Source organism: Phyllostomus discolor, chromosome 11 (genome assembly GCF_004126475.2).
Source record: "Phyllostomus discolor isolate MPI-MPIP mPhyDis1 chromosome 11, mPhyDis1.pri.v3, whole genome shotgun sequence".
NCBI lineage: Eukaryota > Metazoa > Chordata > Mammalia > Chiroptera > Phyllostomidae > Phyllostomus > Phyllostomus discolor.
Window position 1 is genome coordinate 20,353,893 of NC_040913.2, and position 23,030 is coordinate 20,376,922.

General features: G+C 34.0%; 1 protein-coding gene across 13 annotated transcripts in view; it reads left to right on the plus strand.

Annotated features, from left to right (window-relative positions):
* Window positions 1-23,030, plus strand: part of MYCBP2 (MYC binding protein 2) — a 262,494-nt gene that overhangs the window by 193,743 nt on the left and 45,721 nt on the right. For 6 of the 13 annotated variants that reach the window (XM_036011264.1, XM_036011259.1, XM_036011260.1 and 3 more), the window contains 6 exons: window positions 299-431; window positions 3,276-3,398; window positions 5,951-6,106; window positions 18,403-20,046; window positions 20,905-21,074; window positions 21,528-21,772. In XM_036011264.1, coding sequence (XP_035867157.1) covers window positions 299-431; window positions 3,276-3,398; window positions 5,951-6,106; window positions 18,403-20,046; window positions 20,905-21,074; window positions 21,528-21,772 — 2,471 coding nt within the window. Of the gene's footprint in view, window positions 1-298; window positions 432-3,257; window positions 3,399-5,926; window positions 6,107-14,144; window positions 14,247-18,402; window positions 20,047-20,904; window positions 21,075-21,527; window positions 21,773-23,030 lie in introns of all 13 variants that reach the window. The other 7 variants (XM_036011262.1, XM_036011265.1, XM_036011268.1 and 4 more) reach the window with 4 other exon arrangements.

Genomic DNA, 23,030 nt, shown 5'->3' on the forward strand with positions numbered 1-23,030 from the left:
TTATGACATTTTAGGTGTCTAAAGAAAGAGCCATGTGTTTTTGAGTAACATTTAAAATTATTTAGGGGTGATCCTTGGGCCTTAAAAATTATTATTTTAACTCAAGTCATATAAGTAATTTACACAACTTCCTATTGGTTTCTGTCCTATGCTGTGGTCTTAATTTCTGAAACTAATTTTATGGTAGATATTTATTGGATTGATTATACTATTCGAACTCTTAAACTTTTTGCTCGCTTTCAGCCTGGGTGCCCTGAGGGAATCAAGCCAATCAATCATACTTTTTGTTATGTACTAGGTAACCAATTCTGAAGGTACATGGGTGCAGCTGGATAAGAACAGCATGGTAGAGTTCTGTGAGAGTGATGAAGGAGAGGCATGGTCCTTAGCTAGAGACAGAGGCGGAAACCAGTACCTCCGACATGAAGATGGCAAGTTGGCTTAAATTTGTGATTTATTCCTATTAATCTTTGAAATGCTGAAGTTTAAAGCATAGTGTATTTCTTTGATCACAAGTAGCTTATTGTGTTTATTTTTTAAGTAAAAGCAAAACTAAGTGTTAAAAAATTCTCGCAGTTATTTACATTTGGCTATTAAATGAATGCTCATCAAAGAAGAGAATTAAAAGAAAACGTGGAACATATGAATCCATCTTTGTAAGACATGCTTCTTAGTAATAGGAATTTGTGTGATTTTTCTTCTGTAGCAATCCAGGACTGAATGTTTTACCCTTTCTACCACTAAATGAAAGTTTGGTTTCAAACCTCCAATCACAGTACTTCTCCCAGGCAATTTCATTCGATTAACTTTTGTATCAGGAAAGAAGAATAAATGCAAACTATCTTTTGGGCATTTTCTATTTTGTTGTCAGGGTTTCAGCTTGCAACTTCATTTTACTTTTTCAACAGTGCTCTCATTTAATAAAAGATTTTCCATTTTGTCCCCTTCTCTTGTTCTGGTGGCAGTAACTTGCTCATCAGAGTTCAGACCACATCATCAGATGGGTGAAGATTTATGTAACTGATGCTGACAGAGACTCAGGAATTCCCTCAGTGTTCTGAAAGAACTGTCTTTACCACTAGAACAAAACTGATACTATATTGAAGTCAATTTTTATTTCTTTATACCCACATTGTGAGTCCTTATGGGCAGGCACAGGGTTTATTTTTTAAGATTTTATTTATTTATTTTTAAAGAGAGGGGATGAGAGGAAGGGAAATATTGATTGATTGCCTCTCATATTCTCCCCAGCCTGGGACCAAATGTGCAACCCAGGCACGTGCCCTGACTGGGGATCGAACCAGTGACCTTTCAATTTTCAGGACAAGTTTGCAGGACAGTGCCCAACCAAGTGAGCTACACTGGTCAGAGAGAGGCATGGGTTTTTTATCTTTGTAGTCCTAGCCCTGAAATAATTTTTGCACATACTACTTGCTAAGTTTTATAACTGCAAGTTAAGTCACAAAAGTACTAGTAAGGACATCAAAATAAATGGGTAAACCAAGCTTAGACTTTTCTATCAAATCCCAAAATTATAGTATAGTGTCAGATAACAAGAGGGCATGCTTCTTTATTCCAAAAAGAATAAACTTATAATATTCATTATCCAAGAGGTAATATGGCCATAAGCATAAATAGATTCAAAAAACTTTTGAAACCTGCTTGAATGACAGAGTACATTTAGAAGTACTTATTAACATTCTACATAAAACATTCTCCCATTTGTCACCACAATAAGTGTAGGGTAAATGAAGTTAATCAGGCTCCCTTACCCAGATGTCTGGGCAACTGAGAGAAACAGTACTCCCACAGCCTTGAGAAATTGGAAATCCATTCAGGTTTCCCCATGCAGGATCAAATCCTGCTGACTGCACCAATTGTGTTGCAGCCTTTCAAGGCCGGGCAGGTTTACACAGGATTCAGGTAGAGGGAAGAAAATTTGTGGAGTTGTGGGAATGCCAGACATGCCTTTATTCAGGGGTGGGGCCATCCACGCACACTGCAAGCCTTCTGTCGCACTGGCAGGGAGTCCCAAGTCCCTTGTATACCAAATGCACACAAAGTAGACATGGTGCCAAGATACTGTATAGCAAAATGTGATTCTGCGCATGCAGACCCATTCTCAAGGCTATAGGAGTACTGTTTCACATAGTTGTCCTGACATGCTGGTTAGGGAGCCTGACTGGCTTCATTTACCCCACAGTAAGCTTTTGAGATAAGTTATATCATCTTCATTTTACTGGTAAGGAAACTAAAGCTTATAGAATTTAAAACAACTTACCTGTGGTTATACAACTGAATACAAGGCAGATGTAAGACTTGAGCCAGAATCTTTGTTTATATCCCAAAATCTGTGCTCATTACACCATTCTACACTGCATCAGTAATTCATTGAACACAATGTTAGAGCCTCCTCCCTTCCTTGCCTTTACAGATAAATTTTTCTTACTTAAAAATAATGTTATCCCTAGCTGGTGTAGCTCAGTGGATTGAGCTTGGGCTGCGAACCAAAGAGTTGTCAGTTCGATTAATTATGGTGTGTTTTAGTATTATATCAGATAGAATTTTATAGCCATTTAATTATTAATAGAGGATTAACTCAGTTTACCTATTTTATTTTTCATTGTTCCCATTTGTAAACCAAATAAAATATTTGCCATTTCTTTCTTGAACTAAGAATTCTGATACATTTGTTGACTTTAGGATGCATTAGTAGGTCTGACTTCATGACCTGGTTTATCATCTTTTTATTTAGGGAAAATATCCTTATATAATAAGTGAAAATAAGTTAAAAGTTGAATTTTTCATAATTTTCACATTCAAAATTTGAAATATTTTACAAGTCAAAATTCCTCTGGGTACCATACACTTAGACATTTTGAAGACTTTTTTCCTATTTGAATACTAATATACAAAATATTTTGATTTCTGGTTTATAGGGTATCCAGTTTTGTTTTGTAAAATGCCCTTGTATAAATTTGTTAAAATATGAGTTTCTGGTCCAGAAATAATAGTATACATTCAGTGATTTCTACCACAATAAAAGTAAATTGGTTCCCTAAGAGAATATCCTATTTCTGAATTGCACTGTTTATTTGACAAATGAAAACAAAGATTTGTCATGTACTTTGTCAGTGTCAGTGACCTAATTGGTAAACTTATTACCAAATTTAAATATTGACCATCATAAAATCTTTCTGGCATTTTTCTCTTTGTTCTTTGAATGTGGGATAACACATAAGAAACCTCTTTTATAGTTGTGCCTTTTTTTGTAGAACAAGTGCTTCTGGATCAGAATTCTCAAACTCCTCCTCCAAGCCCTTTCTCAGTACAAGCTTTCAATAAAGGGGCAAGTTGCAGTGCCCAAGGATTTGATTATGGACTCGGAAATAATAAAGGTAGGTGTTCATAAGTAGATGTTTACATGCCTAATTTTAATATTTTTATTACCTTCTTTCCTACCTATTTTAATTATTATTTACCCACAAAACTTTATTACACTTTGTTCCTAGAAAACTAATGATCAAATACATCATTTACAAAAATTTATTTAATACTATTGTTTTTGTCAGTTTTAGCTCATTTATAGTTGTTTACATATTTGTTCCTATTTTAAAGACACTCACTTTGAATTTATATCATAAAGATTCTGTGTCACTATATCCAGTAAAAGAACTGTTTTCCCTTGTCTAGTTATTATTAGGAGTAATGTTAATAAACAAAAAAGAACTTCCCAAAGCGATCCATTTAAAATCAACTTTAAGTAATATTTTAAGTAATATTGCACATCAGCTATATTAAATTTGTGGGGTTTTGAACGTCTAATCATGTTATCTTAGTTAATTTAGAATTATATGACATGACATCTTTGGATTTGGTATATACAGTAAAGCTGGAAGAAATCCTAAGGCATATGGATATAAAAATGTATACAAATTTTTGGCCTCATTAATGGAAGAAACCAGCATCATGGACACTTGAAGCAGTAGCTATTTTGAAATAATTTATACATGAATTTCATCCAGAATTTCATTTGTGTGTAAATTCAGACACATTCATGTTCTTCGCTATGAATCTGATCCTCTTTCAAAATCAGCCATGTCGTCAGCAGATAGCATGCAGTTGGACAGTAGGTTAGAGGGAGAAAATTGCTTTCATGGAAATAATTTTAAGTGTTACTTAAACTAATTCACAGCATTTGATTTCAAGAAATAGATACAATGTCATTTTACCTGACTTGCAGTGCAAGTGAAATAATAAAAGTCTACAAAAAGCAAAATTACATCAACATAGAGGAAATACTCAATTCAAAATAAAACCACCTCTTTTGATATTATTTTCCACATAAAATTTTTATGAAGGAAGCCTAACCACAAGATTTCTTTTTGGCTCTCCCTACTCTGTTGTGCTGGTGTCTCCCACAGGTGTGCTTGCTCATTTCTGGTAGCTCAGCTTTCAGCTAACCTTAGCTCAGTCTTCACACTTGCGTAGGGTGAATTCTCCGTGGTGTTTCCTTCGTGTTCTCTCTTACCGTTGCCAGTCCTTAAAATCTCAGTGCTTACTTACCACTCCTGTACCTCTATGGCAACCTGTTTTAAAGCCATCTTTAGTTCAAATTGTATGTTTTCAGTCTCTAAAATGTCTAAATTGTACTGGTGGCTATCACTTTAAATCAGTATTTAAAATATAATTTATGAAAACATCATAAAAAACAACTTTTAAGAGATGCAAACATTGCTGACATGTGTTATTCAATACAAATAATGATATATTACTTTTTAAAAGTGGGATTTTGTTAATATTGCTCAAAAATAGCATGTGCTTATACACTTTTTAAATATTTAGATGAAGCAAAAAATGCTAAGAAACTTTTATCTGGCTATATTTAACATTCATTTATTACCTTTAACAATAGTTCCCATTTTATTTAACTCTATACTATTCAAGATACTGTGTTTTATAAAAATCTTTTCTCTTCAGAACAATTTTATAAAATTAATTATAATCTCTAAAAATCTCTAAAATTCTTTTTGTAATCTACAGCATTAATTTTTGAAAAATAAAGGTGTATAGCTTGTGTGTATACTTCTTTCTATGTAAATCTATTTCTGTTGGTGCTTCATTTGAAGTTTTTTTCTCTTCAGTATCATTTAAACTATAGTCTTATAAATAAGCAGCTATAGTCTATCCAGTTATGTTATTTCATATTTTAAAAAATGTTTTTCTGTTAATGTCTTTTGTATTTAATCTTAAGGGAAAATGTCAGAATTCATATTTGAGATATTATTCAAGTTAGGTAGCTCATATTCCTTTTTATCTTACTGTCTTAGAGACTTTTCTATTATCCATAAAAGCAAAAGAGTCTGTGCTTTTAAAAATGAATAGTTACTTCGGCAGTAATAATTTTTAAAAAGAAAGTACTAACTAATAACTGTATTGTAAAGATATTACTATGTTAATAATGTATGCTTTGCTTCCCTTGAGTCCTACATTTTTCAACACTCATCTTACCTACTTATTTTCTGCATGCAGCATACTGTGTATGAGGCAGGGTGTTGTTAGTCATTGTCAGATACTATGTCGAAGACATTTCTTAGATCTTCATTTATACTTACATGATAATCAACTTACCATAGATTCTTCATATACTGTGTATTCTCCTGTGCTGTTGCTAGATGTTGTATCTGTGAACATCTATGAATTTAATCAATTAATTTAAATCAATTTGGGCTGTTTTAATAGATTTTGTGGGTGCTTCTGTTATTAAAACAACATGCAACTTTTGGTCCCTAATTTGAGGTTGATGATCACCAACTTCCACACATTTCTGAATTGGCATTGTTTTATTTAGTGTTTAACTTTATCTGAATGTCATGAAGCACCATTTACTTTGCCATTTTGGATGTTAATTAATAACAAGTTGTAGTTTTGACTGTTTTGCCCACTGCAGGTGACCAACTGAGTGCCATATTGAATTCAATTCAGTCACGGCCCAATCTCCCAGCTCCTTCCATCTTTGATCAAGCTGCAAAACCTCCCTCTTCCCTAGTCCACAGCCCATTTGTGTTCGGACAGCCCCTTTCCTTCCAGCAAGCTCAGCTTCAGAGTAAGTCTGTCAGCCTTACCTGCCTCATCAAGCCATTTCTGAAGCTTTGTTCTGAGTTTTATCAGTTACTAATTATTTATAACTCACCAGAGTGGTTTTATTTAAAGAGGATGTTATCCCTTCCCCATTTTTGAAGCATTTCAGCTATTCTGAGCTAAGACATTCTGCAGCTAAAACATTTGTTTTTAATCACACTTTTTTAAAGTGTATCTATTAAAATATGACTATTAATGCTGTCTATTCTGATTCCTGTATTGGCAAATATATACTATAAAACATGTTTGGAAGAACATACTTAACTTCAAATTTTCTTCTGTAATGTGCATGACTATGCCAAGCACCAGTCATAGGGACACCTTCCATCGCTTCAGGTCGGGTTTTTGCTATTTAGAGGTGCCCCGAGATGATAAATCTATTTCAGCGGGTGAGAGAGAGACTGTACCGGTCAGGTTTGTTTGTTGTAAGTGAATTTGATATTCGTAAAATGTATAGCAACTTAGGCTTCCAAATTTTCTCAAACTGTTCTTTCTTCTGTTGCTTTTTATTATTTTATTTTGTTGTTTTTTGTTTTTAATATATTACACTGATCATTTGATTCCAATTCTGCCTCCTAGGATTGCTCTAGCCCTTCATCCATGATAGTCTCTCTCACCACTGTGGAAAATAGACCCAAAGAAATTACACCTAACTGGGTGGTTTTTTTTCTTAATGACCTCCTCACTTCCAGATAAATTTCCCCAAGTTCCTTAAAATATGACAGTATGTGCTCCTTGGCCTTCAGTCCACATGTTGGCTGCAATATACAAATACACTCACTGAGTGAGATAGTTTATGAAAGTCTTAGCTGATACACCCATTGTTTGGATTCAAACGCATGACCTCTTTGTTTTAATAAAGTACATTCACAGTCAGGTCTAAATCATTTTTTACAAAATTACTTTGATAACTGTTTTTAGGATTACTTAAGATAATGCTAGCTAGTTTAGATTTTATTAGGAACCAGGGTAGTATATAGTTAGCAAATGATGTTATTCACTATAATATGGTTCTCTAGCTTAGGTAAAGAGTATACAAGCCTATAAACTTTTCTAGATTTATACTATATTTTAGGCAAGTTTAATTAATAAAGCTAATTAGGTTAGAAATGTAAGTAGTATGAATTTAGCTAATCTCTATTCATATATGATATTCGTTTGAATGTCTCTTAAAAGAAGATCTTGGAGGAAATACAATAGTGTAATATGTGTGAAATAATTTTTTCCCTTCCTTGATAAGCATTATAGAAGAATAAAAGAGAAGTAAATACTTAGTTTATTCATTTTATGAAACAATAGACTTTTTATATTTAGATGAATTCAGATTCAAGGAAGTTTTGTAAGGTCAAGGGGAAAAACAAAAAGGAAAATAAATCATAATGAGTTAGAAAATGTATATATAAAATGTTTAAACAAAAGTTACTCTGATAATGTCATAGTGGCAGCAGACAAGAGAGCTAAGGAATAAGGATCTTTTTGTTCTGTCTAAAGGATCATCATAAGGCTTCTCAGAAACAAGTGTAATTACTTTTTATTTTACCAAATTATTTAATGAATATTTCAAATTGAAATAGAAAGACTATAATAAATCAGATCTGTCTCTTTGAAAGGATCATAGGTTTCCAGCTGACATGTGTCAGGATAATTTTATGCATATTGTGTCTAAGTGTTATCAGTACCACCACTTTCTTTACCACCATCTTGGGGCAAGTTTGAAATCATGTCCCACTTACCAATTTTCTGAATCATCCCTTACCTGTGCTGCAACAATGGGAATTACTCAGGTCTCTTCACAAACCTCGTATTCTCAGCAGAGTTATCACTGAAGTTTGACTTCCAAATTCCAGAAACCAGAAGTCTTAATCTTTAGCATAACTAAAAAAAGCTATGGAATCTAAAAACAGCTTTGCTGTTTTGGAAGTGAATTAGAATTGTATTGATACTGTCTGATTAGGAAAATCAAATGTGGCAGAGTGCTCATTGCTAAGACTGCCTGAGTAAGTTATCCTTCCCTGAACTTGGCTGACATCCATTCCACCAGCATTTTTCTTGCTTTGGAAGGTGAATTATGTATGCTCCCTTTTTTAAATAGTAAAATGAGAACCATTTTTGTTTTATGCTTCTGTGATGCTAAAATAAAACATTATGTATACAGGACCACGTTGTTCATTTTTGCTTATATTGATCATCACCACCATGTACTACATATGGTACTTAGCATTCAAATACATCTTCCTTTGAGATAATGACTCCATTTTACAGGTAAGGCAACAGGCTTAGAGAAGATGAATTATTTGCTATAGAAACATTCATAGTAAGATGGTGGATCCAGATATGAGGCCACTTATACTAACTACAAAGGCCATGTTTTAAATACTCAATTTTGCCTACTGTTAAATAATATAAAATCATAAGTTCTACTTACATTTATTTCTAGATTCTAACATAATAGTTTTACCTGTATTGGTTATCTTTCCCTTTATAGTTTATTTTTAAGAATATGGCTTGGCTTCAATGGAAAAAATTTACCAAATGTCACAACTCAGTTCCCAGCTATGTAGATGAGCTCTACAGAGATACACATAAACTGCCCTTCTTGTCAACCTGATCTTTCTTTGAACATTATTATCAGTAGTTCTTTAGAAGTTTTTCCCTGGAGTATAATTTTTTCACTAATCTCTGGAATTTGAAATACCATGGTATGTTAAATTAATTTGACTTTTAATTAGTGGAATTATTTTATTATAACTGTACACATATCTATATATACATTGAAATTATTTTACCAGTTATTCTAGTGAAACAGACTAATTGCAGAAGTGAAAGTTACAAGTTTTCCTTGCCTTACCGTGTATATATGTGCACAGGAATGAGGGAGAAAAAAGTATGTTCTATAATTTACTTTTTTATTTCAAAAATATGTATGCAGTTTTTAGACTTCCTAAGGAATTTAGCAATAAGATTCCAGTGGGCTGAGGTGGAGAATGATGTCTGTGCCTGCTCCTTAAGATTTACTGTACAGGGAAAGGCAAAACAAAGTGAAACCAAGAGAGAGGATGCGAGATTTTGGGACAGGTTTTTATTTTCTTCGTTTTATAATGAAGAAAAAAATAAGGTTGTTTTCTAAGGAAAATGGTCCAATAAGGAGAGAGAAATTGGTGATACAGGACACAGAAGAAAATTGCTAGGACAATATTCTTGCATAGGAGAGAGAATGAAATCTAGTGCAAGGGGAAAGGTTGGTTTATCCATAGTTTAGCATAGTTTATCCATCATAACAGGAGAGAAAGAAGAAGACATAGTATTCGCAGCTTGAGAATGTTCTCCTTTGTTTGTTCATTTGTTTTGTTTTGTTTTCTCAGTAAAATAGGAAACTGACAGCATCCCAGAGTTAGCATGTAGAAAATGTGTTGGTAGTTTGAGGAAAGAAGATCTCTTAGGCATGAAATGGTAATAGCTAACACATACCAAACAATTGCCATGTAACAGCATTTTAACTACCTCATAGGAATCAACTTATTTGATCAACTAGACATGTTTCAGTTGAGATACGTCATTCATTTGCAGCTTACAGTGTGAATACCCTAGTGGCAGCATCTTACACTAGAATGGGGCCATCATGCAGGGTTTGATAGGCCATACTTAGTAGATTAGACTTAATCCTCTAAGTATAGGGAATAAAGTGGAGGAGCAGGTTTAAAGGTCCTCAGAACTTTCAGCTAAAGGAGTGATAGGATCAGTGTTACATTTGTGAAAGAACTGAAAATATTATGAAAAAGGTTCTAAAGAAACAGCAAATCTTAGAGGTAGGAAGTCCAGAGAAGAGTTGAATAGGGCTTTTAAACTAAAGTGTAAATTGCAGTGGGAATGTAGGAGAAGGAACAAGTTGGGAAATACTTAGGCTGTAAAATGCACAGGACATGCTAATAACAGTTGTGGGAGCCAGTCTAGAAGGAAGTCAGTCTTCTGGCTTTGTTTTAGAAAGATGAACACACAATAAAAAGCAGGTTTTAAGGAAAAATGAGTTCACTTGTGTAACTTAGCTCCAGTAAACTATAATATAATTTGAATATGGAAAACATATTTACCATCTCCATAACTAACAGAAACATTGTTGACTAATAAGTTCTAAATATACCATCAAATTATTCATATACATTTTTAGTAAAAATAATCTTTAGAGCATTTTCATGATTTTGTGATTAATTTAATTTAGAAAGCATTTTTAAAGTATTTAAATTCTATTTTTATAATAGGTCTTCTTTATTTCCCACTCTTCCCTAATAGTTCTACATTGTAGTATATCTCATTACTTAAACTTTGTAAAACTAAAACTAAATATTGTTACAGCTTCATTAAGGTTTAAATGTGTACATTTGATGAGTTTGGAAGCACTCGTACACCAGGATGCCATCACCAAAATCAACTAAATGTTTATCTTTTACATTAAACATTTTATCTCATCATTAGAGATTGGCTTTTTTCCCCCACTCCCTTTAGTTTATTTAGGAAATATGCCATATTGATATGATGTATAATTAATTTCTAGTGTTTGAGGGGCCTGAGAAGTCATCTAGTTCTCATTTTGGAAATAAGAGAATTCTTAGTGACTTGCCCAAGTTAATCCAGTTAACTGGCAAATCTAAGACTTGAATAAGAGAGACTCTTAACTCACTTTAGTAATTTTTTTTCTATTACGTCTCAGTTACCGTACATAAACTGTAAAAATTGGAAAAGCCAAGGGGTCATTTACTCTAGCCTTATTTTGTACCTTCACTCCTTTGGCAACATCCCTGATAAACTTTGCCAGGTGGGAAATTCATCACAGAGTTGTACTGGTTGTCTGTTCTCAGTCTTTTAGAGAGAATGGAAACAGAAATCCTGCTTCCTGCCCCCCACCCCCAATAACAATAAGAGAATGGAACGATGCCTCTGATTTATCTGTGGTTAATACTTCTCCCAGGTTTGAGGCAGTGACTGGTGCCTGCTTTTTTCTTCTCTCTCCAACATAAGGATTTTATCCTAAAAGACTTACGTTTGCCTCTGATTTATCTGTGGTTAATACTTTTCCCAGGTTTGAGGCAGTGACTTGTGCCTGCTTTTTTCTTCTCTCTCCAAACATAAGGATTTTATCCTAAAAGACTTTTAGTTTTGTTTTCAGTTCTAGCTGTCTGTGCTACTTAAGTGTTGTATCCTTCTGAAGGCAGGACATGGTTACAGTTAATAATCACCTGATCAGAAATGTCTGATTTCTCTGATATATAGACTTGCAACTAGTAAGCAATTTGTGGAGAACCAGGTTTTTATTGCTGAGAGCATCCCTAGCCCTCTCGTGTCTCAAGTTACTGCTCAAGGAGCAATCTTTAATCTTTTCTTGGAATTTTTTGAAATTATTCTAAGGCCTGGAATAGTTACACATCAAATTTTGCTCTGAATTTTCCTATTTCATCCATCAAAAACTCTGAAATGATATGCTTTTCCCTAATGGTATATCCATTACCATATTTACTAAGGACTTACTATATATTCAGTAATATGTTACATATGTTTTGTCCGATTACAGGATAAAGTAATTGGACAAAAGTCTAGAAGTCATTCAGAGACACATGTTTTGGAGGTTATCTGTCTTACACATTTTCACTTACCTTCCTTTCTACATTCATGTCATGTGGATTAATATTCTATTCTAGTGGAAAGCTTATTGCTATTATATCCTTAAGGTGGAAATTTTGTTCTAGCTTTCATTCGCCTTTTGTTAATTTAGTATATTAACGCTTGTGTAAATAATTTTTGGTTCCTATCCATGTCTTAAGCTCCCTTAGCATTCACATAATTGCACTTTCCTCCTGATACCAGAATCCTGACACTAGGATTCTGGATATATATTATGCAGTGGTATTGTATACTCTCAGTATATCTCTTAAGGTTTGCTTTCATATTTAAAATTGAAAAATATAAATCTTCTAAAAAGTTAACTATATCAAAGTATATTTAAATGAGCAAATTTTACACAGTAAATGCATAGCACAGGTGTTATCTGCAGTCACAGCTTAACTTCTTAGGCATTTAGCACTAACCTTTTTAGACTTTTGTAGAATTTTTCTTCTCTGAATCATACCAGGAATCTAATTTCTCTAGGCTTCGTAACAGTGAAAAAGACTTCGAGGCTATTTTTTTTCCTTCGAAACCTTTTCCAGAGGTTTGTCCTTAAACCCCTCACATCATAGCCTACTAGTGTTGTCCTTGTAGTTTTTCACATTTGTGTTTATGGGTGCTTCCAGTCAAGTTAGTATTTTGATTTCCTGCTCCTGTGTCCTTTTGCTAAACCCAGTCTTCACAGATGTTAACAACCAAGCCACAAGCCTGTATTTTTACATTGGCATTTGGAATTCCCTTTGAACTAACTCTTCCAATTAAAAGCTAACACTCTTCTAACTGATATTTTCAGTGAGAGTTGCAGACTATCTATTATGAGATTTAAATACTATAAGAATTCCTTTTGTAGTTGTTGGCACCTTTTGAGTTTTATGGACTTTAATAAGAATGCTCAACAATATTAAAACTTGTTTAACTTAGTTGAAGATGATTTGATAACATGTGGCACATCTCTCCATCCACGCCTGCCATTCTCTCTTAAACCCACTTCGAGTGTCTTTGCGGTTCACCTCATTCACAGAAATTGCTGCAGTCGGTTTTTGATTTTTTTTTTTTTTTTTTTGCTAAATTCACTTGTCAATCCTCAGATCTCATTTTACTTGATTTATTAGCAGTGTTTGACAGAGTTGACCTTTCTTCCTGGAAACTCCTTCTTTGCAGAATATTTCTTATCTCACCAACTGTTCATTTCTAGTCTCTTTTCTACATCCTCCTGTATTCTGTCTTCCATTTCTTCACCTGAAGATAAGCAAGCACCATGGGAGCTGGGACTTTATTTCTGTTCACATTTCATTCTCAATGACTGAAACTGTACCCGACACATGATACCCACTCAGTACCTCACAAGGGTTAACTTTCTGGTTTATGAGTTCACCTTTAATCTTGGCTGTAATAATGAATCAGTTAACTATTACTTTCCTGTTTTGAGAAAAGTATGTGTTATATTGAATTTTTATTTCAATTTTTTATATTAAGGAAGTTATCTCATTACCTAAGTATGTTTCAGCTCAATTAATTACATTTATTTAATTGCTATGAGTTAAAATTTTAAATAAAATGGAATTTTGTAAGACTTAGAGGGTTTTTTAGTATTCTGCTTTTAAAGACTATCTTTAAAGGTTCTATTCTTTTTACAAGATAAATTATTTAATTTTAAGTACTTCATTTTATGCATGGTAAATCATGAATGTGTTTAACATTTTTCAGTGACTTGTGAATTTTCTTTGCTTTGTTTGTGTTGTGAAACTTTATAGACAAAATATGGTGCCTCAGTAATAGGATCTACAAAGTAAACACTAAATGTTGGGATTAGTGCTAGCATTTTTCACTGAAGATGAACTCAGAAAAATAGATAACCATAATGTCAACTTGAGCCCACTCTGAGATACATAGTGGAAGAATCATAGTCACGTGTCCATATAGAAATTTAGGGGGCAGTAGGTTAAACTGTAAGTGAATTTATCTCCCACTGTTTACGCCCCCAAAACTTCTACTTAAAAATTTTTATTTGTAAGTAAGTGAGAACCAAATTAAAGAAAACCAAGTTTAAGAAGTATTAGTATAAAGAGAAATGCTCAAATTTGATTTATCAGAGCTCTGAGCCTTACTTAACTTTTAAGTTACCACATTTGAAGCTGTTGTTATTAGTCTAAATTAATTAATATGACACTTGTTTTCAGTTTTAATTTTAAAGAAATACAGACTTGTTGAAAAATCTAGCTGAATATAAACTTTTAATAACAGTTGTCACGCATATCATTTGAAATGCTTTGTTTCTGCTTGTGTTCTCTGCTAAATTTTTTTCCATTGAATCTGTGCTGCTTCTTTGCCAATGTTTTCCACTGTAGAATCTCCATCTCGCAACCTTGCTTCTCGTGAGCGCATTTACAAAAATTATGGTGTAGCTGGGCCTGCCTCTGCTCTTTCATCTCTGTCTCACAAACTGAAGGGTGGGTATGTGTGCCGTCATGGACGGGCCATGCTTAGTGAACATAGGTGGTTTCAGTGAGGAAGTTACGATTCACCGCAGTCATTTTCATCCCATTCCATTTTTTAAGATTAAAGCTTATTCATTTAACTTTTTATATTTGGAGTTAATTTGTGATCTATCTGTTCAGTATTATAGTGTTGAATATCCTGATATGCATGTTGACTATATCTATAGGCTAAATATTACTCTTATTTAATTTAAACATGTATGAGGTCTGAAAATAGATAGTGCGTAGAGAGAAGTGCCTGCTTTGGGGAGTTGTAAAATTTTCAGAACAAGACGATGTATATAGTGTGGGTCAAAAGGAGGCTTACAGTTGTGAGTATGTGAAATGCAGAACTTATTCTTATATTATTAATTGTGTCATTTTCCATATGAACAACTGTAAACCTCCTTTTGCCCCACCCTGTATATAAGCCATAAGGCACATCATGACCTATAAGAATATATAGTATCTTATGTGACAGATTAGTCTTTAAGTCATTTTTCTGTTCTATAGTGCAAAAAATTATTTTCCTATTTCAGTGTTTTATGAGAAGTACTTTGATAGTTAGGTTAAATTTTTTTTTTTTTAAGTTTAACTTAGTTATCAGTTACCTGTTCTGTCTGGCATGAGTCTTCTTTATAGTTTTTTCTTAGTCACTTAGCTTAAAAATTTTAAACATAGTAATATTTAAACTATATTGACAATTGATAAAATTGATAAAATTTAAAAATGTTTTTAGTCTTTTAAAGTACCTACTTAAATAATTTTGTCTGAAAGTAATATTTAAACTTAAAATCCTATATTTTAAGAAATTTTGTCAAAAAGTATTGTAGCAATGACTAAAGTACTGTATAAGCTTTTCAAGTAATTTTTAATTTTTTCTTAGAAATGGATCAGTTTTACATTTTATCTTTATACACTTGATAGTGATATAGAATATTATAGTATAATAAATAGTCACATAGAAACTAGTCTTATATAACCTGATCTCTGTGGTACATGGTGTTATATAACCTGATACAGACTATATATTATGGCATATAATATGATAGTATAGTATTATATTATGGTATATTATAGTATGGTATCATAATAACTTGAGGACTTATGTAATTTTGGCATAAAAATAATTATGCAGGTCATTGATGAATGAATACTTAACTTTAAACATGTTTACTAATTTGTTTGAATGTATTTAATTTCTATCCTACCCTGTATTTTTTTCTTTTTAGAATTCATTTGGAGTTAGAAAATATATTGCCCATTTGTGCTTAAACTTATATATGATAAATATAATCATTAAATTAGTTTAATAATGAATTAGTTAAGTGATGAATGTGAAAGATTATGTGTGCTCTAAAGATATTTAACAAAATATTTGTTTATGTTTATTGATATTTCAAGCAGCCATAACATGGCAATTATTAGTAATACTTACTACATGCCTCAAAACTTTAGAAACCCAAATAAAGAAGAAAACATCATTTAGCATATAACTTTCCCACACATAACAAACTAGACATTTTCTTTTGAAAAATAGATATGAAATGAATTTTGGAAAAGTAAATTTTTCAAAAGTTTAATGATAATCTTACAAATCTTAGGAAGAAATAATTTCACATTATTATTGTGCCTGGACTCACAACAGGTCACCACCTTCACACACTCAGACTCCAGCTGTCACCACCTACAGAGTGAAAGAGAATCTTTGCCGCTACTAGAGATATAAAAATAAGGTGTACAGATGCCTGTACTCTCTAACCCTTTCTGTATAACAGTTTTGCTACCACATGACACATGGTGTTCCTGATACTTGAAAGACTTCATTGTTCAAACAATCACAGAGGAGAGACTTTCTTTATAAGAAATTGAGCACCATTAATTTAGAAAGGAAACCTCTTTCAATTCACAAATTGATCTTTTAGAGAAAGGTGTATCAGATATAAAAGATTAACTACTTATTTGTCTCGATTCACCATTATATATGGTTCAGCTTCCGAAATAAATGTGATGATGAAGGCATTGCCAACTATCAGATTAACAACAAAAAATTAGTACCCTATAATATTACACACCCAAAATTAGTGGCAGGGACTTGGGCTAATATTAATTCTACTTCATTCAGTATATTTGTTTATAAAATTTTTCCGTGCTTCTATTACTAGATCTATAAGATAGACTCCAGTTTCTTAACCTACTTTTATACAGTTTGAAAGCACTTGTATAACAAAATTGTAACATCTTTTTATCTGTGCTGAATCAGCATAATTATCTGGATTTTTTTACATTGTGGTTTTTTTCACCACTTTTCCTCTGAATTGAGCACAGTCCCTTATACTGGTTTTATAAAAAGAACACATGTATGATAAATGAAATTTTTGACAACAAAGAGTTGCAAAAAACTGAAGAGCATTATATTCAGTAGTTACTTTTATTTATTGAAAGAATGAATAATTATTCTAAACACTGGCACATTGCAGATAAAATATGCTCTAGGTAGGCTATTAAGCCATACTTTGTTATTTCAGAATTACTTGCAAACACCTGACCCCATTACACAACAGTGGTTACTGTCACCTCTACCCTGTGGCCTTGGGGGCCATACTGTAAAAAGCAGATTTTTAGAGAATCTGAATATTTAGGACTAGCACAAGCAGAAACATTAAGAAAATAGGAATTCATTTACTCATTCAACAAATATTTATTGAGCACTTACTACATTCCAGAACACATTCTTGACATTACATCAGTGAAGAGTAATAGCCCATAATACCAGTTCTTGTGAACCTTCCATCAGAAGGGCAGATTCTGTGGCATCACTGCCTTGACCTGTGGATAGCTAGAATGTGCCTACAAAAACATAGGTGCACTTGTACACACAGGCACACACACATGCAGGCAGGCAAGCCGAAAAACATTTCCCTGTGTTATTCAAGTTGTTCACATTCTTTCTCCCCCTTAAAAAAATACCTGCATTGTAACGAGTTAACAGATTTATCTGAATTTACTCAGTACCATTTTTAAAAACATGAACACTTCTAGCAAGGTGTGTGGATTTTCAGTTTTTCACACCACATGTGTCACTTTAATCAGATTGTTTTCCTCCTAACAACTAACTAAGGCTGGGAGTTTTTTATTTTAGGGAAGAAAGGTAGTGTTGCAGGTTGTACCACTTAATGGTAACAAAGACCATTAATGCCTCTAATGTCTCAAAGGAAAGTGGGAAATAGTAGGGTCAGATACCAAAAACAATGGTGCCCACGTAGAAATATCTAGCGTTTATACTGGGAAAGAGGCAAATTATTTTTTTATCTGTTATTTTCCTGAATCCATATATCAGGGTCCCCCACAATTTAGACATGGGCTACCAATTCTGAGGATGATCTTTTATTCCAAGGTGACATGAGCTCAAAGCTCTAACCAGCTCAGCTTAATGAGCTAGATAAGTTTTCAGAGTACAATCTGTTTATAAACAGTAGACTGCCTGAATTACATGTAATTAAATAATACCTTTGGGCATTCATATGTTAACTATGAATTATTGTAATCCAAACATTAAAATAGTGTGTTTCCTAAGCAACTCTTTATTAACCTAATTGTATCTGTTTATAGACTTGAAAATGATCAATGTATTTATAAATTTAGTTTCCTAATTCCACAAGACCTATACCATTAACATTCCTAAGAAGGTTGTGAGATACCACTCTATTGGAAATTTTGCTCAACTACACCATACTTAAAAAACACATATTTTCTTAACATTTCTTTTCAAAAAAATTGTTATTTTTTTTCTTTCTAGTCCCTCACTGAATTTAAATTCTCACTAATTATTGTACTAAGGTTGAGGTTCAGCTATGATGGATAACTTATACTGGTGCTTAGGTACTATTTGTTGAGTCTGTTTTGCATCCATGAAAATTGTTTTTGATGGAAATGGTTGTGTAGTGGTGTAATAGCAATTTTATGAAAAAATATTTTCCTTTTTTTCCTTTATTTTTCAAGTATTTTTGTATGTGATAAGCAATATAAATCTTTTTAGCCATGATTTTTAAAATCAGTGTTTAGTAGCTAAATTATCAGTAAGTTATAATTTTATTAACAAATTTTACTATGAAATGGACCACAACAGGTGACCGAGGAACTATCTCAACATCTTCTAGACCAGTCTGTACATCAGGAAAATCAGAACTGTCCTCCAAACACAGCAGATCCATTAAACCTGATGGACGTATGAGCCGGACTACTGCTGATCAAAAGAAACCAAGGGGTACAGACGGTTTATCAGCTAGTGAATCCCTCATGTTGAAATCTGATGCTGCAAAGTTGAGGTCAGATTCTCATAGTAGGTCATTGTCCCCCAACCATAATACCTTGCAGACAATGAAATCTGATGGGAGGATGTCTTCTAGTTTCAGAGCTGAATCCCCGGGACCAGGTTCTCGGCCATCGTCTCCTAAGCCAAAGACTCTCCCCGCCAATAGGTCTAGCCCATCTGGTGCTAGTTCTCCCCGCTCCTCCTCACCACATGATAAAAATCTACCTCAAAAAAGCGCGGCTCCTGTTAAGACAAAACTTGATCCTCCTCGGGAACGTTCCAAATCAGACTCTTACACACTTGATCCAGACACCCTCCGCAAGAAGAAAATGCCTCTCACAGAACCATTAAGGGGACGGTCAACATCACCGAAACCCAAACCAGTACCAAAGGATTCAAAAGATTCCCCCGGATCTGAAAATAGAGCTCCTTCTCCCCATGTGGTACAAGAAAACCTTCACAGTGAGGTGGTGGAAGTCTGCACTTCAAGTACGTTAAAAACAAACAGCCTAACGGATAGCACCTGTGATGAAAGCAGTGAATTTAAGAATGTGGATGAAGGCTCAAATAAAGTTCATTTCAGCATAGGAAAAGCCCCGCTGAAAGAGGAACAAGACATGAGAGCATCCCCTAAAATAAGTCGAAAATGTGCTAATAGACACACCAGGCCCAAAAAGGAAAAATCCAACTTTCTCTTCAAAGGAGACGGAGCCAAACCTCTAGAGCCCGCCAAGCAAGCCATGTCCCCTTCTGTGGCCGAGTGTGCCAGGGCAGTCTTTGCCTCCTTCCTGTGGCACGAAGGCATAGTGCACGACGCGATGGCTTGTTCTTCTTTCTTAAAGTTTAATCCTGAACTTTCCAAAGAACACGCTCCTATAAGAAGTAGTTTAAACAGTCAACAACCTACAGAAGAAAAGGAAACCAAATTAAAAAATAGACACTCATTGGAAATATCATCTGCACTGAATATGTTTAATATTGCACCTCATGGACCAGATATATCCAAAATGGGTAGTATCAACAAAAATAAGGTGCTGTCTATGCTTAAGGAGCCACCTCTGCATGAAAAATGTGAGGATGGGAAAACCGAAGCCACTTTCGAAATGTCCATGCATCACCCAATGAAGTCAAAATCTCCTCTTCCCTTGACTTTACAACATTTGGTGGCTTTCTGGGAAGACATCTCTTTGGCTACTATCAAAGCAGCTTCCCAAAATATGATTTTTCCAAGTCCTGGCTCTTGTGCAGTCCTTAAAAAGAAAGAGTGTGAAAAAGAGAATAAGAAGGCCAAAAAAGAGAAAAAGAAAAAAGAAAAGGCAGAAGTTCGGCCCAGAGGTAATTTATTTGGTGAGATGGCCCAGCTGGCAGTAGGAGGACCAGAGAAAGACACCATCTGTGAGCTGTGCGGAGAGTCACATCCATACCCAGTGACATACCACATGAGACAAGCTCACCCAGGTAAACAATATTAAACATATATAAGAACTTTTTGTAAAAAAAATAAAATAAACTAGGTACTTCTAACTTGAGATGTTTATGAATTACATTCAACTACAGGGAAACTATTGCATGGAATTTATAGTATCTTATAAATTATTAAAGTGCATTCGTTATCAATATAGGTTTATTGTGAGAAATGGATAGGGCAGTTTTGTACTATTTTATTTTAATGTATTACATTCTGAAATATTGTTTATTTTTAAAATGTTTTATGTGTTACCCAAAAAAGACTGTTAGGGTATCTCACAAGCGCTCAGGAAAGACCCAAGTATTAAGTTTCCTTTGATATTAGTGTTTTTCTGTTCAGAATGGGAAATTAAATTAGATTATACTGAGCCGGGGGCATTTTCCTATAGAAGTGATATCAACTGTTTCATCAGAAGATTGTGTTTTATTTATATATAAGGATTCCTATAACAATTGATTAGTATTCAGAAGTTACCCTACATATTTGGTTAATTTTTTTTCTCTTTCTACACATTATACCTGAAACCTTTTGTAGAATGTGTGATTCCTTAAAATACATTGTTTTTACAGAATATTCTATACCTATTTTACTTAATTTTATTGGCATACTTTAGTAAATCTAAATGTACCCACATTGTATATTTTCATCTGCCTGTATACCGTGTTTTAGGTATCTATTTTAATTGATTACTTTTTGGTCAAGCATGCTATCTTTCCGATATAGTTAATAGCCTGGGGGAAAAAGCGAGGTACTTCAGTATTTTGCTTCCTTAAGAAGGTAAGTAAGTCATTCATGTGTAAGTGGCAAGGATCAAACTACTAAGGACCCTTACTTTGTTCTTTTTCAAGGCTGTGGCCGTTATGCTGGTGGACAAGGCTACAACAGCATTGGGCACTTTTGTGGAGGATGGGCTGGTAACTGTGGCGATGGTGGCATAGGAGGGAGCACTTGGTACCTGGTATGTGATCGCTGTCGGGAAAAGTACCTCCGTGAAAAACAGGCTGCTGCAAGGGAAAAGGTATTTTTTTTTTCTGTTTTGACTGTGCTGTTAATGATAAGGATAAACCTTATGAAAATCTTTTTATGATTATATTACATGAGATAACTCCACTTAGTTGATATTAAAGATCAGCTTTATAACAGGAATAATATTTGCTACACCTGACTAAAAATTTTTGCTGAACACACACACACACATTATTTATTCTTTAAAAAAATAATTCTATTTAGATTTTACTACTTGGGTTTTTTAATTTTCCCAAGGACATAAAAGAAATATAGTTTATGTTCAATATAAAATAGTTTTAGTCGTTTGAGGAGAAGCATGAAATGAATGTCGTTCTGGGTAATAATTATTTTAAAATGATTCTACAAGTGTTTAATAATTTTTATCAGAGACTCAGAATACTTAGGTTAAGAATTTATATATACATAGAGAAATAATAAATCTCTACAAATTTTTCTTGGCCAGGTCAAACAATCTAGGAGGAAGCCAATGCAAGTGAAGACTCCTCGTGCCTTGCCCACCATGGAAGCACACCAGGTGATTAAAGCAAATGCACTCTTCCTGCTGTCCCTGAGCAGTGCAGCGGAGCCAAGCATCCTGTGTTACCATCCTGCGAAACCGTTCCAGTCGCAGCTTCCCATTGTGAAAGAGGGCATTTCTGAGGACCTTCCTGTTAAAATGCCTTGTCTCTACCTGCAGACCTTAGCGAGGTAATATAACTTGGTTGTTTTGTTTGATCTCTTGGGGCTAACAATTGGATTCACTAATATCGTGCTCTGAATCCCTGTACTGTATTACATACTGGGTACAATAAAAAGGCCTCCTGTATTGATAATGCGCTCCAGGAATTCATTTTCTGAGATGCTTTGACCAATATGTGACTGGTAAGGTACACATTTTAAGGTACTAGGTTTTTTTTTTAAACCTATAAATACTATGTCAATTTGTATTATTAGTCATACAAAATATGTCTTAGAAAGTCAGACTTCAGCTATCTTTTACTCTTCGGTAGGTTGACTTCATTCTATTAAAAGCAGGAAATGCTAAAGTAGAAAGAAACTATTTCCTAAAGAATTCTTTAATTTTTTAAAGTATTCATTCTGATAGCATTTAAACAAATGCCAGCTGAGTACCAGCTTTCTATTAGACCTCGAAGACGCCCAGATGAATATAATAAAAGGATGACTTCCATGTGCTCACAGTCTGGTGGGAACACAAGCTTGCAAATGAAATATTTAAAATGTTATGTGATCAGTATTAAAATCAAAGTTATGTACAGGATACCGTTAGAGTATAAAAGATGGAGAGTTTCTGAATCTTTGGAGGAAATGAGGAAAGGTTTCTCAGAGGATCTGACCGTTTGCTGGAATCTTAAAGAATAACTAGGAATTAATCAAGCAGGTAGAGGTAGGAAAATGGTTCCTGACAGAGTAAACACATGTGTGAAAACACAAATGATCAAATAGCATCACATATTTGAAAACTCACAGGTTTATTAAAACATTGGCTACTGGAAGAAATATATGAAATGCTACTAGAAGTGGTTACTCAAGACCAGGTAATGTGGGACCCTGTCTGTAGCCCGTGCTAAGGCTGGATTTTACCCCAGAGAGGAAACGGCAGAGGAATTATAAAAATGGAAATACTTGAACTGGCTTGCAGTTAGAAGCCCACTTAACTTCCAATGTGGAAACTGGATAAAAGGGGAGAAGCCTGTTAATAGTATGCTACATTGGACCTCCGTCATACAGCCGGTACCGTCATACCTTAAACACTGACACTCTAAAACAGCCTTTCATATACCACGTTCAGATTTTTTTTCATCAGGTGACGAAGGAACATTTTAGAAATTCCCTACTGACATAAGTTGCCAACCAACAGTTCCATTTTGACAATGTTTTCCTCTGTACAGCAGAGTTAGGTCAGGGGTTTTTTTGTTGGTGTTGCTTTTTCTTTTACCTTTGTACT